Below are 17,600 nucleotides of genomic sequence, written 5' to 3'. Positions count from 1 at the left end.
GATTGATGGCCTATTGGGCAAATCTCCCTTGAGGCAGTCAAGCCATTGCATTCCGTTCACAATTGTAGTCCGGTTGCGGTCGCAGCTAGTCCTCGTTTCAAAGGTATCAATAAATAATCATATTTGTATGCCTAGCAATCACAAATTACGTTACTGACTCAAATTAACGAAAGAAGTCGAAAGAGTCGTTATTTTGACTGAACGGGTCAAAAGGTTCAGAGTCAGTAAAAAGAGCCGAACTTCCCATCACTAGTAGCCGGCCGACCCACCAGGCTATCTAACTGTTATGTACAGTTACTGTTGCCTGCCCTCTCTGACTCTCTGACTCTGTCTGTCTGTCTGTCTGTCTGTCTGTCTGTCTGTCTGTCTGTCTGTCTGTCTGTCTGTCTGTCTGTCTGTCTCTCTCTCTCTCTCTCTCTCTCTCTCTCTCTCTCTCTCTCTCACTCACTGTTTCTCTCTCTCCTGGGATATTAGTCTGTTATGTACTGTAAATCAAAGAGGACTGTTCAGCGGAAGGGAGGGAGAGTGAGTGGGCACATGTACTAGGGGAAAGTTGTTGTTGCTGCATGTTTCCCACATCTTTTTTCAAATATAAAAATGATTAACCTTTTAATATCTATCCTGACCAGGCTTTTCACATTTTCCTGTGCTGATCTGTGTGTGTGTGTGTGGGTGTGGGTGCGTGTGCGCATTTCTTTGTGTGTGCCTGCGTACGTGTGTGTGTAGGAGCTGCTAAAGAGGACTCCTAAGAAACACAATGACTACTCCTTGGTGCTGGAGTCTCTGCAGGCCATGAAGGCTGTCTGTTCCTCCATCAACGAGGCCAAGAGACAGATGGAGAAACTAGAGGTGCTGGAGGAGTGGCAGTCCCACATCGAGGGATGGGAGGTAGGTTCACATGTACACTATAAAACAATATACTATATAGTACACAATATCCTGTTATATAATATATGCCATTTAGCAGACGTTTTTATCCAAAGCGATGGGTACATTTTCTACGTTTGGGTGGTCCGGGAATTGAACCCACATTCCTGGAGCCTTGCTCTACCATCTAGAGGGATGGGAGGTGAGACATTATCATCTCAAACGTGATCCTAATCATTATTAAACATTATCCCCATCATACTGTGTTATACTGGAGAAACTAAAGGTCCTAGAGGAGTGCCAGTCCCACATTGAGAGCTGGGAGGTGGGTTAGACACCAGCAAATACAGCCCTTACAATATAGTGTATAGTACACAGTGGCACGTGTGTAACCGATGTGAAATGGCTAGTTAGTTAGCGGTGGTGCGCGCTAATAGCGTTTCAATCGGTGACGTCACTCGCTCTGAGACTTGAAGTAGGGTTGCCCCTTGCGTTGCAAGGGCCGTGGCTCTTGTGGCGCGATGGGTAACGATGCTTCGGTGGGTGTCAGTTGTTGATGCGTGCAAGGGTCCCTGGTTCGAGCCCGGGTTGGGGCGAAGAGAGGGACGGAACCTACACTGTTACATTGATGCTGTTGACCCGGATCATTGGTTGCTGCGGAAAAGGAGGAGGTCAAAGGGGGGGTGAGTGTAACCGATGTGAAATGGCTAGTTAGTTAGCGGTGGTGCGCGCTAATAGCGTTTCAATTGGTGACGTCACTCGCTCTGAGACTTGAAGTAGGGTTGCCCCTTGTGTTGCAAGGGCCGCGGCTTTTGTGGCGCGATGGGTAACGATGCTTCGTGGGGTGTCAGTTGTTGATGTGTGCAAGGGTCCCTGGTTCGAGCCCAGGTTGGGGCGAAGAGAGGGACGGAACCTACACTGTTACACGTGTACCTTTATAATGACAGGTGATTACTTTTTACATGTTTTATTACTGTACCATTTCATGTAGTGGCTCATTTATTCAGGTTACTGTCTCCTGCAACTCAATGCTTTCCTACCTAAAGCTGTGACTAATATAGCCCCATTTAGCCCAGGAGTAGCCATTTATGAAGAATGACTGGTAGCATGAATAATGAAAACTACTGCCGGCTGAGGCATGGTGAATGTGAAGTAAATTACCTGCCAACAATGTTTTGTAATGTTTACACACACACACACACACACACACACACACACACACACACACACACACACACACACACACACACACACACACACACACACACCCCACACACACACACACACACGCACACACATACATACATACACACACACATAAATAGTTTCTGCCTGGCCGGACCAACCGTCTTGTTAAATCCTCTCACGCTTTAAGGTGACTCCTCCAATCATCATCAGGTTCATATCAGTACTTTGACTTTAAAGTAGGAGTGTTCTTTTTCACGTCCGGCTTCAGCTAGTCTTAAAGGGGATGTGGGCATCGGTGGGATCTTAATGGTGCTGGTTGTATGTCGTCGGGGGCCGGGGGCCTGGGGCCTGGGCTGCTTATGAAATTGACTTGGCTTAACACTGCATCCCAAATGGCGTCCTATTTCCATTATAGTGCACTACTTTTGACCCGGGCCCACCCATAGGGCTTTGGTCAAAAGACGTGCGCTTTATGGGGAATAGGGTGCAATTCGGGATACATTCAGAGTCACGGAGAGTCACGGAGAGTCACGGAGAGTCACAGAGAGTCACAGAGAGTACCCAAGACATGGATCATCCAGTGCTGAAAGAAGGCTTCTTAACAACACTAGGCCCTTGTCAGAGAGTCAGCTTCATTTTGAAGAGTCATGTTTTGATTACCATGATTTTGATCAGGTATGATAAAGATGGCTGTGCTGTGGTTTTCATCAATTATGATAAAGATGGCTGTGCTGTGGTTTTGATCAGTTATGATAAAGATGGCTGTGGTTTTGATCAGTTATGATAAAGATGGCTGTGGTTTTGATCAGTTATGATAAAGATGGCTGTGGTTTTGATCAGTTATGATAAAGATGGCTGTGGTTTTGATCAGTTATGATGGAAGATGGCTGTGGTTTTGATCAGTTATGATAAAGATGGCTGTGGTTTTGATCAGTTATGATGGAAGATGGCTGTGGTTTTGATCAGTTATGATAAAGATGGCTGTGGTTTTGATCAGTTATGATGGAAGATGGCTGTGGTTTTGATCAGTTATGATAAAGATGGCTGTGGTTTTGATCGGTTATGATAAAGATGGCTGGGCTGTGGTTTTGATCAGTTATGATAAAGATGGCTGTGGTTTTGATCGGTTATGATAAAGATGGCTGGGCTGTGGTTTTGATCGGTTATGATAAAAAGGGTTCTAGATTTTCCAGATCTGTCCAGAGAGGTCAGCTCCATGCCACTGTGTTGTTTTACGGGACTTGTTGACAACAGAGTGTGCTGTTAGTGTCAACTGTGCATGTAGGCCTGCCAGGCTTTCTGGGTTGCATTACAAATGGCACCCTCTTCTCGTTATAGTGCACTACTTTTGACCTGGGCCCAAAGGGATTCCCATTGGGCTCTGGTCAAATGTAGTGCACTATGTAGGGGATAGGGTGCCATTCGGAACTAAGCCCTGGGTCACAACAAAACACACCACAGAATCAGAAACAGTTGGATAATCTTTTATGAGGAAAATGTAACTGGAATGTCTTCTTATAAAAGACAGACACAGCCTGAAATAAAATGATCGTGACGGATGCAGACACATTTTGACACTGGCTTAATCTTTCTGCCCTGTTAAACCCATTTAGCAGGAGAGGGACATTCTAAACATTTACGTTTGCGGCCGGGCTAACTTTGTCATACAAACCTCCTATATAAGTCCCAAGTGGCACCCTATTCTCTCTTAGAGCGCACTACTTTTGACCAGTAGTGCACTATATAGGGAATAGGGTGCCATTTGGGACGCACACGCTCTGAAAGACTGAAAGGAAGTGAACTTGATGAGACTCAAACTGTTTGTTGGACATGGTGTTCTAGCCCAGGGACAATCTCTTCTGTCTTTAACACAACAGATTGTTTATTAAGCACAGACTGACCTCTTGGAAGAGAATCCAAGTGTCTGGTTTAGCCTTTAGAGGTTCTGGTTCGTCAATGGCTATTTGTCAGAGTGTTACTGCAAATTGGGAAAATAGCAACTGAAACACACACACACACACACACACACACACACACACACACACACACACACACACACACACACACACACACACACACACACACACACACACACACACACACACACACACACACACACACACACACACACACATACACAAAGAAACTAAGAAGTGTAATGTGTTTCAGGAAAAGGGTGGAGTAGCATGACATTTGCACGCCATGGTCTTAGAGCTGTTCTGTGGTTTCCTCAATAGCTTTTATTAATTATAAACATTAGGTAATTCTGGAGCAGGTCACTACTCTACAAGCCAGACACTGTTCTCTATTAGACGGGCCTCAAAGAGAAAAAAAACTGAAAAGAGACAGAGCAAAAGAGACAGAGCAAAAGAGAGGGGGGAGCAGATTGAGAAAGAGAGGGTGAGGGGAGAAATGGATAGAGACCAAAGACAAAGGCAGATGAAGGAAAAGGGAGAACAGAGCGAAGGAGAGAAATGTCTTGTATTTCTATGTGTGGGTGTTTGAAGAATGAACAGAAAGGATGGAGGGAGGGAGGAAGGAGGGCCAGCCGAACGGCCTCAGTCAGTTTTTCCTCTGTCGCTTCCAGGTCGCGGCTGATAGCTCGTTAGTGCAGAACCTTCTCCGCATCTGTGTGCCCTTGGGTCACCATGGCAGCCAGGTTCACCGACCCTGCCTTGGGAGAGAGAGTTAAGCTGTGTCCCAAATAGCACCCGACTCCCTATGTAGTGCACTACTTTTGATCAGGGCACTATAGGGATTCCCATAGAGCTCTGGTCAAAAGTAGTGCACTATATAGAGAGAGGGTGCCATTTGGGACACAGACAGGACAGGGCGAGGGACCACAGTGGTCAACAGAGCGATGGCTGCCAGCGGTTGCCACGACGATGATTGCCCATTGGTCAAGGCTTCAATGTCTGTGCTGTGTCACCCGGTCACTTGGGTCTCAGTTTGGAAGTGGTAATAGTTATGTCCAAAACCCGAAAACTTAAAGCAGACATTGAACATCCCTTTGAGCATGGTGACCTTATTAATTACACTTTGGATGGAGTATCAATACACCCAGTCACTACAAAGATACTAAAAGTTACTGGAGAGGAAAGAATGTGCTCAGGGATTTCACCATGAGGCCAATGGTTACAGAGAGTTTAATGGCCGTGATGGGAGCAAACTGAGGGTGGATCAACAACGTAGTTACTCCACAACACTAACCTAATTGACAGAGTGAAAAGGAAGGAAGGCTGTGCAGAATAAAAACATTTCAAAATATGCATCCTGTTTGCAACAAGGCACTAAAGTAATACTGCAAAAAATGTGGCAAAGCAATTAACTTGGTCTTGAATACAAAGTGTTATGTTTGGGGCAAATCCAATACAACACATCACTGAGTACCACTCTCCGTATTTTCAAGCATGGTGGTGGCTGGATCATGTTATGGGTATGCTTTTAATAGTTCAGGACTGGGGAGTTTTTCAGGATAAAAAATAAATTAAATGGAGCTTAGCACAGGCAAAATCCTAGAGGAAACCTGGTTCAGTCTGCTTTATACCAGACACTGGGAGATGAATTCACCTTTCAGCAGGACAATAACCTAAAACACAAGGCCAAATCTACACTGGAGTTGCTTACCAAGAAAAGAGTGAATGTTTCCGAGAGCCGAGTTAGTTTTGATTTACACTACCATTCAAAAGTTTGGGGTCACTTAGAAATGTCCTTGTTTTCCATGAAAACATACAGTGACAAGAAAAAGTATTTGAACCCTTTGGAATGACCTGGATTGCTGCATAAATGGGTCATCAAATTTCATCTGATCTCCATCTAGGTCACAACAATTGACAAACACAGTCTGGTTAAACTAATAACACACAAACAATTATACGTTTTCATTACGTCTTTATTGAACACACCGTGTAAACATTCACAGTGCAGGGTGGGAAAAGTATGTGAACCCTTGGATTTAATAACTGGTTGACCCTCCTTTGGCAGCAATAACCTCAACCAAACATTTTCTGTAGTTGCAGTTCAGACCTGCACAACAGTCAGGAGGAATTTTGGACCGTTCCTCTTTACAAAACTGTTTCAGTTCAGCAATATTCTTGGGCTGTCTGGTGTGAACTGCTCTCGAGGTCATGCCACAGCATTTTCAATCGGGTTGAGGTCAGGACTGTGACTGGGCCACTCCAGAAGGGGTATTTTCTTCTGTTGAAGCCATTCTGTTGTTGATTTACTTCTGTGTTTTGGGTCATTGTCCTGTTGCATCACCCAACTTCTGTTTAGCTTCAATTGGCGGACAGATAGCCTTACATTCTCCTGAAAAATGTCTTGATAAACTTGGGAATTCATTTTTCCATTGATGATAGCAAGCTGTCCAGGGCCTGAGGTAGCAATGCAGCCCCAAACCATGATGCTCCCTCCACAATACTTTACAGTTGGGATGAGGTTTTGATGTTGGTGTGCTGTGCCTTTTTTTTCTCCACACATAGTGTTGTGTTCCTTCCAAACAACTCAACTTTAGTTTCATCTGTCCACAGAATATTTTGCCAGAAGCACTGTGGAACATCCAGGTGCTCTTTTGCAAACTTCAGACGTGCAGCAATGTTTTTTTGGACAGCAGTGGCTTCTTCCGTGGTGTCCTCCCATGAACACCATTCTTGTTTAGTGTTTTACGTATCGTAGACTCGTCAACAGAGATGTTAGCATGTTCCAAAGATTTCTGTAAGTCTTTAGCTGACACTCTAGGATTCTTCTTAACCTCATTGAGCATTCTGCACTGTGATCTTGCAGTCATCTTTGCAGGACGGCCACTCCTAGGGAGAGTAGAAACAGTACTGAACTTTCTCCATTTATAGACAATTTGTTTTACCGTGGACTGATGAACATCAAGGCTATTAGAGATACTTTTGTAACCCTTTCCAGCTTCATGCAAGTCAACAATTCCTAATCTTAGGTCTTCTGAGAGCTCTTTTGTTCGAGGCATGGTTCACATCAGGCAATGCTTCTTGTGAATAGCAAACTCAAATTTTGTGAGTTTTTTATAGGGCAAGGCAGCTCTAACCAACATCTCCAATCTCATCTCATTGATTGGACTCCAGGTTAGCTGACTCCTGACTCCAATTAACTTTTGGAAAAGTCATGGGTTCACATACTTTTTCCAGACTACACTGTGAATGTTTAAATGATATATTCAATATAGACAATAAAAATACAAAAATGTGTGTGTTATTAGTTTAAACACACTGTTTGTCTATTGTAAAGATGAAGATCAGAGCAAATTTTATGACAAATTTATGCAGAAATCCAGGTAATTCCAAAGGGTTCACATCATTTTTCTTGCCACTGTACATGAAATGAGTTGCAAAATGAATAGGAAGTATAGTCAAGACGTTGATAAGGTTATAAATAATGATTTTTAATTGAAATAATAATTGTGTCCTTCAAACTTTGCTTTCATCAAAGAATCCTCTTATTTGCCGCAATTACAGCCTTGCAGACCTTTGGCATTCTAGTTGTCAATACCCCCCTTTGACGCGCAGCTCCAGCAGTGCGCCGACACCAGCCCCGGGGACGACCCGGAGGGCGAGGCGCAGGGCGATCCGGATGGAGACGGTGGAAATCCCGCAGCATCGAAGGGTCCAATACATCCTCCACCGGCACCCAGCATCTCTCCTCTGGTCCTCAGATAATCGCATGGTTTGCTTTCGCCGTAAAGCCTTTTTGAAATCTGACACTGCGGCTGGATTAACAAGAAGTTCATCTTTAAACCGATGTATAACACTTGTATGATTTATGAATTATTATTATGAGTATTTCTGTTTTTGAATTTGGCGCGCTGCAATTTCACTGGGTATTGTCAAATCAATCCCGGCGCGCGAAGGGATCCATAAGAAGTTAAAAATCAACCGTTTCAAGCTACAATAGTCATTTACAACATTAACAATGTCTACACTGTATTTTTTATCAATTTGATGTTATTTTCAAAAACAAGGACATTTCTAAGTGACCCCAAACTTTTGAACGGTAGTGTAAATCTTCTTGAAAAACTATGGCAAGACCTGGAAATGTTTGTCTAGCTATGATCAACAATCAATTTGACAGAGCTTGAAGAATTTTGAAAAGAATAATGGGCAAATGTTGTAGCACAATCCATGTGTGGAAAGCTCTTAAAGGCTTACCCAGAAAGACTCGCAGCTGTAATTGCTGTCGAAGGTGCTTCTTCATAGTATTCACACTCCTGAGTCAATACTATTGTAAATGAGATATTTCTGTATTTTGGTGTCAGTAAATTTGCTAAAGTTTCTGAAAACATGTTTTCACTTTGTCATTATTGGGTTTTGTGTGTAGATGGCTGAGGGGAAAAGTATATTTATATATTTCGTTTTGAATTCAGGCTGTAACACAAAATGTGGATTAAGTCAAAGGGTATGAATACTTTCTGAAGGTGCACTGTATCCTGTTTCTCTCTCTCTCTTTCACTCACTTGCTTTCTTTTTTATTATGTCTGGCACTCCTCTGACAGTTAAAAGAGGTGGATGAGAGTTAGATGAAACAGACCGTAGACTGTGAAGTGTTGTTTAGGCTTCAGGCCCCACTACTCACTCAATAGCCTCTCTATGGAACAGCTGTGGGCTGGAGAGAGTGAAGGGGGGGGGGGGGGGGAGAAGAGAGAGAGAGAGGACAGGAAAAAGAGGACAGGAAAAGGGAGAGAGGTGTATAGTGAGACGAAAGAGAGAAATAGACACAGAGGGTGGAACACAGCAAGTGAAACAAATACAGAAGTAGTGCACTAAATAGGGAGCCATTTTGAAAGCAGACCTGGAGTGTTCTCTCACAGGAGGTGTCTGTTCCAGTGGACAGGAAGTTGAGGATTAGTGTGTAGTCTGGACCGGTGGCAGTGGCATTCAGCTGGTCTGGCCTCCACTGCTAGAAATCAACACCTCATCTGGCCTTGGGCAAGGAAGAAGTACTCTTAGGAAGATGGAGGAGGGAGCGGAACGGAAAGGAGGAGAAAGGTAGTGGAGCAGGGAGTTGTCAAAAAGAAAAGAGGGAAAGAGAGCATCAAAGGTAGATAAAGACAGAGAGGGCAGGAAAGAGAGAAGGGGGAGATCTGGAGAGAGAGAGAGAGAGAGAGACAGAGAGAGAGAGAGAGAGAGAGAGAGAGAGAATTCCTCAGCAGGAGGAAATGTTTAGCATATTTTCTGGCTCTGCTCGTTCCGGGAGTTATATTTAGATCTGACAGACAGGGTCGATCATTTCCAACATAGTTGACAAGGTAAGGAGAAGGGCTGTGGAGTTTATCACACCCTATTCCCTACATAGTGCACGACTACTGCTATGGGCTCTGGTCAAAAGTAGTGCACTGTATAGAGAATAGGGTGCCATTTGGGACGTAGTCACAGATCCACATGGTGGGACTTGATAGGATGTTATTATATAGTAGTAACGGCTCTATTCTTTAAAGTCCCCAGTCAATCTAAGGCTGAGGAAGTGTGTTGTGTTTTTACAGACCCCTTAAGAGAGAAACCAGGAAAGGCATTCAGAGAAAGACCATGCATAGTGAATTGAACTCACTACCCAAGGAGCGACTGTGTACTGCGTGCATACACTGTTAGGCATAGGGTATAGTAGTGTCCTGTGTCATGGCGGCTACACAGCAAACCCTCCAGACGAACACAATCCTGCGATCACGTAGTTCAACGCACAATTAACACACAATCAACCATTCACTGCATAATATGTGGCAGGTTACATATTTCACCAATCGCCGCACTATTACAGCAGACAACTGAGAAGGACCAACGGAACGGGTGGATCCCCTGGCCTGGTCTAGTAGCCAAGTCTTCACAGTATCGACACCACTGTGTGTCTCTTCCCAGGGTTCCAATATAACAGACACGTGTACAGAGATGTTGATGCATGGAGTCCTGCTGAAGATCTCAGCTGGTAACATCCAGGAACGCATCTTCTTCCTCTTCGATAACCTGCTGGTCTACTGCAAGAAGAAAAACAGGTGGGACCGGACTGCCACACTTCCCTCTCTCTGACAACTTGCTTTCCCCTTACCGTAGGCTTGTCGAGATACTTCAAGCAGCACCAGCTACTTTCTATCTGTCCCCATCTGTGTGTCGTTTCAGTAGCCAGAAGGGCCCTGTATAGTTTGCTAGCCCAGGTATCTATCTACCTGTTTCTATGTGTTGCCATGCCTTGTGTGACGAGACAATGTTAAGTTGGCTTCATTGTTGTCCCCAGGCGTTTAAAAAACAGCAAGGCGGCTACAGAGGGACCGCGTTACCTGTTCAGAGGACGAATCAACACCGAGGTGATGGAGGTGGAGAACGTAGATGACGGAACAGGTGAGTTCTACCGCTAACAGGTCACTCAGGGTGTGTCTCAAACGGCACCCTATTCCTTAGATAGTGTCCTACTATTAAACAGCTATTTGAGATGCAACCCTTATCCTATTTCGCAACCCAACTACCATCCGATGCTCGGGAGGAAACGCTGCGCTAACAAGTCACCTTTATTTCAGTATTTCTGCTCTCAAAAGTGGATTCGTTATCTCCATGTACTGCAGACAATCTGTATTTCTTCATGAAGACAATCAATTCACTTTTTGGTGCGGCAACACATTGTTCCCAATTTGCTGTTTGGATTGATTGATTTTGTCTCCACGGATCAGAACACATTTGTATTATTCTTGCTTCTTACTTTGTGCGTCCTAAATGGCACCCTATTCTCTACGTAGTGCAATCATTTTGAGAAGGGTACATAGGGCTCGGGTCAAAGGTCGTGCACTGTAAAGAGAATAGGGTGCCATTTGGAATTCAGAACCAATTTGGGTTGTGTTTGTTATTCGGCGGCGGGTAGCCAAGCGGTTAGAGCGTCGGGCCAATAACCGAAAGGTCGCTGTGTTGAATACTTGAGCCGACAAGGTAAAAAATCTGTCAATGTGCGCTTGAGCAAGGCACTTAACCCTAATTTGCTCCAGGGGCGCGCCAGACTACTATGGCTGACCCCAACTATCTGGTGCAGGTGACAATTAAACATGTCTTTTTTTTGGGGGGGGTTTCCAGAAGCACTGAGATCTCAGATCTCCATTTCCTGTTTTGACAGTTAATCAATTCAGGTGACGAACCAGTCGATCGGGTTAGATACCCTCCCAGCCAACTGTATGACATGTCAGTCAGTGATGGATGACGAGTCTTTTAATTCACAGCCTACTTAGATGTTATAGTCTACTGCACACAAACCATAACACAGTCTACACTCTTAGAAAAAAAAGGTGCTATCTAGAACCTTAAAGGGTTCTTGGGATGTCCCCATAGGAGAACCCTTGTTGGTTCCAGGAGAAACTTTTTTGGTTCCAAGTAGAACTGTTTTGGGTTCAGTGTAGAACCCTTACCACAGAGGGCTCTACCTGGAACCCAAAATTGTTCTACCTGGAACCAAAAAGTGTTCTCCAATGGGGACAGGTGAAGATCCCTTTTGGAACCCTTATAGCAGACAATAGTGCTGAGCAATTAACTCACATTTTGGTTCTTTTTCAGTTTTTTAACAACTAATTGACCGACGTCGCTTCAATTATTAGAATTCCATTTTGTTATTTTTTTTGTCTGTGAGCTCAATGCGCACTTTGCACAGTTTCTCTAGAGATAAATCAGATCCAGCTTGAACTGTGCAATGTAGTAGGGAGTTGTAGTTTCCAACAGGCCAATATTCTACATAGTTTTCCACATAAAACATGGTAATTAACTACAATGACCATAATCTACTTGTCCGGCCTGTTTCTTTTACTTCTGCTGCGGAAGAGACAAAAAAAGTATGCCTGATTTACTTTGAAGAACTACTAAAACAGTGATTTTGTCAGACCGCATAGACAGCAGCTCTATAGAGATGAGATGATGAAATAAAACAAATGTAATATACACAACAACTGAAATATTTGATTAAAGTAATGTGAATAAATGCAGAGGATTCTGCCTCTGTCACACACATGTGCTCCAGAGGATTTAGGACAGAGGGATAGGATTTGTAAATTCCATTTAATCTCTCCTTCCCTCTGTTTCTGGATGAATGATGTGACGTTAGCTCATTCTTGCTAAAAGGTCTAGCAGTCAATAGGCATAAACTACTGCCAAACTGTGCAAAGAAAATCGTCATAAATCCTTCAAGTAGTCAACGGAACAAAGGAAGCAGGTTTTATTGACATTCCAGAAGGGAAGTACTCTGGTATTGAGCTAATGTGAAATGACCTGAGTTATTCTTGTCGGTTCTGGCAAAGGCCTCATCCTGAACCTGCTGTGGGATTGATAATGGACTAGTAATGAGCTAGCTACTAGCCCTGTGCTTTTAGTCTGGGCATGAAACTATGGCAATGGAGATGACAGATTCCTTTTCTACATTCTGGATTCCAGATTCCGTAATCAAGGTTCCGTAATCCAGATTCCGTGTTCCGCGTGGAACCCACCATTGCCCTGTAATCAGTCTAATCATGGAGGCCCCTCTGCTCTGGAGCGTTTCATTGGATGATCGATTGGCTCGGTTTCATGTGGTCCATCTCATTTAGCTCTGGACCCCAGCAGCTCTCTACCAGCCTATCAGGGGTCCGCTCTGCTCTGTTTACACCTAAAGTACACCCATTCTGTCATGGATGCAGGACTGTGGCCGTGTCTCTGAGGCTGCGTCCCTGATGACACCCTATTCCCTATGTGGTGCACTACTTCAACCAGGGCCCATAGAAGTGCACAATATATGGAATAGGATGCCAGTCCTGGTCAAGAATAGTGCACTACGTGGGAATAATAATAGTGCATATTTGGGACGCGTGCTAAGTGTGTTTGTGTGTCTCTTGGTTTGCAGCGGATTACCACAGCAGTGGGAATATAGTGAACAATGGCTGGAAGATCCACAACACAGCCAAGAACAAGTGGTTTGTGTGCATGGCCAAGACCCCAGAGGAGAAACAGGAGTGGCTGGAGGCTATCCTCAAAGAGAGGGAGAGGAGGAAAAGTTAGTACTCATATAGTATCTGATACTGTTGGCGTAGAGTCGTGTGTGTGTGTGTGTGTGTGTGCACGTGTGTGTGTGTACCATAATATATCCTAAATAGTGTACTCTAGGTAATAGATTGCCATTTCGGAAACCTTTGTGGATGTCAGTATATCCTCCTATCTAAGATACTAGGGCACAAGAACTAGACTTGCAGGTAGAATGAATAGAACTGAACTCTTTTCCTAATACAAGATGTCTTCTGTTAAGTCTATTTCTATCCTGTTGCTCGTCCTACTCCCCCTTCCCCCTCTCTTCCTGCTTTTCCACCTGCTCCTCGTCCTGCTCATCCTCCTACTGCTCTTCCTGCTGCTCCTCCTGCTTTCCCTCTTCCTCTTCCTCCTCCTGCTGTCCCTCCTCCTGCCTCTCCTCCTGTAGTGTTTCAGCACCAGGGTATGGTATGCCTAACTACTTTAATGTGAGAAGAGAAATGAGATGAGATGGATTGGTAGACAGTTTCTATGTCAGGATACATATACACATGTGCTCCAATATATTGGCACCCTGGCACTTTACAGTGCGTTCTGTTTTCTCTTTTCAAAACTGGTTGAACCACTGTTTTTACCCTGTAGGCACCTGCTACTTACAACAGGTGTGATAAATTACACAGAAACAAACCAAATTAATTACAATGTTGAATTATTTAGTTCAGGGCATTTTTGACTTTGAAGTGAAAAATCAAAATTTCCGTTTAGATATTTTGTATTTTTTTGTTCTGTGCATTTTTAAGTCAAACAAAAAAGTTGTTATTCAATTTCAAGTTATTTTAGAAGAAATAGCGAATCATGAAAGGGAGACAGTATATTTGACCGCATCTGTACCAATGGGAAACAGTACTCCTTTGGCTTGAATGTTGACTGTCACCTCCTATCTCTCTCTCTTTCCTTCCCTCTAGCGTTGAGGCTGGGGATGGAGCAGGACACGTGGGTGATGGTGTCAGAGAAAGGAGAGAAGCTCTATCACCTGATGACTAAGCAGGGACACCTCATCAAGGACAGGAAACGCAAGCTCACCACATTCCCCAAGTGCTTCCTGGGAAGGTAGGCTGATCTGTCTAGCTCTCTCTCTCATGCAAGTGGTGTGTCTGCATTCGTTTTTTTCTGTGTGTGTGTGTGTGTGTGTGTGTGTGTGTGTGTGTGTGTGTGTGTGTGTGTGTGTGTGTGTGGCTCTATCCATCACTCTGTCTGTCTGTCTGTCTGTGTGTGTCTGTGTGTGTGGCTCTATCCATCGCTCTGTCTGTCTGTGTGTGTGGCTCTATCCATCGCTCTGTCTGTCTGTCTGTCTGTCTGTCTGTCTGTCTGTCTGTCTGTCTGTCTGTCTGTCTGTCTGTCTGTCTGTCTGTTCTCTACCGTAACATTGTCAACAATGTCTCTCTTTAATCCTTACTAAAGTGATGTCCTAAAACAGTTCAATCTAGTCTCATTTCATTGATTACAAACATATAATGGAAAACAGTGCTTGGAGTCGAGGCTGTTCAGACAGGATATTTCCAACTTTGATCCTGGGTAGCCAGACCATTAGGAGACATACATTGACATTATTTGGTGACTCTAGACTAGCTTATTGATCGACCAGACAGTTTGTGAGTGGACTGAACGTAGCACGACTACATACAAAGGAACCGTTAACAAGGGCTTTATAAACCACAACACTGTCTTTGTCAAAGCTCTGTGCTTCCTCAGCCCTTTCCAGACATCCAATAGACCTCTTCTGGTGGTATACTGCAATCCTAGACATTACAAAACACAATCGGCTGTCACATGCTGTACGAAAAACAGACTTCGAATGAGTCTAAAATACCCTATTCCCTATATAGTGCCCTACATTTGACCAGGGTCCACGGAGCTGGTCAAAAGAAGTGCACTATATAGGGAATAGGGAGCCAATTTGGACTAAGCCTTGAGCTTCAATCAGACAGCCGTCAGTAACAGCTAAGTCCATCTAGTTAAAGCCTGAACAGAATCAATCCAGCCATGCTCCAAATGATGGTGTGACATTCACACTCAACGCCTGGCATAGACCCTACAGGCCCATACTGGAGCAACCAGGCTGGGTTAAGTGGACTTTAATAAGATAATCAAACGCTGGGCCTTAGATCTTAGTGCTGGTTAGGAGCATATGGTGCATATGGAGTGGTGTGGTCTGGAGCACAGCTAAGCCCCCCCCCCCCCCCTTTCTCTCGCTCTCTCCCTCTTTCTGTCTCTTGCTCCCCCTCCCGCTCTCTCCCTCTCTCTAGTAGAGTGCCTCACAGAGTAGTCTGAGATAGGGTGTAAAGTGCTGTCTAACTATTTTGGGTTTTGGGTGTGGAACGACAACCGGTTCTCTCTCCTTTGGTTTGTGTGTAGACATACCGTCTGTGTCCCAAATAGCACCATATTCCCTGTATAGTGCACTACTTTTGATCAGAGCCTTATGATCTGCATACGGTAATTCATACCGGTTCTACAGAGATTCTCTTCAGTGGTTCTATAGTGGTCTGGAAAAGGTTCTGTGAGCTAGAAAGATCAGACTGTGTCTTCAGAAAGTATTCCGACCCTTTCCCTTTTTCCATTTTTTTTTACTTTACAGCCTTATTCTAAAATGTATTAAATCTTTTTTTCCCTCATCAATCTACACACAATACCCCATCATGACAAAGCAAAAACAGTTTTTTGAAAATGTATCACATTTAATAAAAACTGAAAACAGATATCTTATTAACATAAGTATTTCATACATTTTGAAACATTTTATTAAAAACAAACACCTTAAATATTCAGACCCTTTGCTATGAGAATCGAAATTGAGCTCAGGTGCATCCTGTTTCCATTGGTAATCCTTGAGCTGTTTCTACAACTAGATTGGACTCCATCTGTGATAAATTCAATTGATTGGACATGATTTGGAAAGGCACACACCTGTCTATATAAGATCCCACAGTTGACAGTGCATGTCAGAGCAAAAACCAAGCCATGTGGTCGAAGGAATTGTCCGTAGAGCTCCGAGACAGGAATGTGTCGTGTCACAGATCTTGGGAAGGGAACCAAAACATTTCTACAGCATTGAAGGTCCCCAAGAACACAGTGGCCTCCATCATTCTTAAATGGAAGAAGTTTGGAACCATCAAGACTCTTCCTCGAGTTGGCCGCCCGACCAAACTGAGCAATCCGGGGAGAAGGGCTTTGTTTAGGGAGGTGAATAAGAACCCTGTGGAGATGGGAGAACCTTCCAGAAGGACAACCATCTCTGCAGCCCTCCACCAATCAGGCCTCTATGGTAGAGTGGCCAGACAGAAGCCACTCCTCAGTAAAAGGCACATGACAGCCCGCTTGGAGTTTGCCAAAAGACACCTAAAGGACTCAGACCATGAGAAACAAGATTCTGTGGTCTGATGAAACCAAGATTGAACTCTTTGGCCTGAATGCCAAGCATCACGTCTGAAGGTAACCTGGCACCATACATACGGTGAAGCATGGTGGTGGCAGCATCATGCTGTGGGGATGTTTTTCAGCGGCAGGGACTGGGAGACTAGTCAGGATTGACGGAAAGATGAACAGAGCAAAGAACAGAGAGAACCTTGATGAAAACCTGCTCCAGAGCGCTAGGGACCTCAGACTGGGGCGAAGGTTCACCTTCCATCAGGACAATGACCCTAAGCACACAGCCAAGACAACGCAGGAGTGGCTTCAGGACAAGTCTCTGAATGTCCTTGAGTGGCCCAGCCAGAGCCCGGACTTGAACCCGATCGAACATCTCTTGAGAGACCTGAAAATAGCTGTGCAGCAACTCTCCTCATCCAACCTGACAGAGCTTGAGAGGATCTGCAGAGAAGAATAGGAGAAACTCCCCAAATACAGGTGTGCCAAGCTTGTAGCGTCATACCCAAGAAGACTCAAGGCTGTAATCACTGCCAAAGGTGCTTCAACAAAGTACTGAATAAAGGGTCTGAATATTTATGTAAATGTGACATTTCCATTTTTTTTATACATTTGCAAACATTCTAAAAACCTGTTTTTGCCATGTAATTATTGGTTAATGAGTCTAGATTGATGAGAAAAAAACAACGATTTAATACATTTTAGAATAAGGCAGTAACGTAACAAAGTGGACAAAGTCAAAGGGTCTGAATACTTTCCGAATGCACTGTATATTGGTGATTACTCTGACATTCAAAAGCCCATATGGTTGAGTACGGTATGGTTGAGTACTTAGCTACAAGTTTCTGTGTGTAAGCCCATGAAAGCTCATTAAGCCTATGAAAACATATCCCACTATATACTAGCCCCTACTTGTCTTGTCGAACACCTCTGTGGACATATTTAAATGCGTTTTAAAATATGAACGTGCACGAACAGTTATTGTTTTTGTCTTAGGCCAGACAAAATTGATTCACTGTATAACGGATTTTCCCCCCAGAAAAGTGAGGCGAGCGAGCGAAAAATAAATACAAAATAAATATGTGAATTGGATAAGGAATAACAGTACTTTACCACATTGTCATAGGTGCTTGTGCACGTTCTAGG

General features: G+C 44.0%; 1 protein-coding gene across 1 annotated transcript in view; it reads left to right on the top strand.

The window, feature by feature from the left end:
* prex2 (phosphatidylinositol-3,4,5-trisphosphate-dependent Rac exchange factor 2) overlaps positions 1–17,600 on the top strand; it is a 159,067-nt gene that overhangs the window by 47,695 nt on the left and 93,772 nt on the right. Inside the window, exons 6-10 of the mRNA XM_082970723.1 lie at positions 727–888; positions 9,927–10,060; positions 10,300–10,403; positions 12,910–13,059; positions 13,994–14,138. Of these exons, the coding sequence (XP_082826849.1) occupies positions 727–888; positions 9,927–10,060; positions 10,300–10,403; positions 12,910–13,059; positions 13,994–14,138 (695 nt within the window). The remainder of the gene's footprint in view (positions 1–726; positions 889–9,926; positions 10,061–10,299; positions 10,404–12,909; positions 13,060–13,993; positions 14,139–17,600) is intronic.

Source organism: Salmo salar, chromosome 29 (assembly GCF_965601325.2).
Source record: "Salmo salar chromosome 29, fSalSal1, whole genome shotgun sequence".
NCBI lineage: Eukaryota > Metazoa > Chordata > Actinopteri > Salmoniformes > Salmonidae > Salmo > Salmo salar.
Note: the sequence above shows the minus strand (reverse complement) of the source record. Positions and strands in the feature narration are given on the sequence as shown.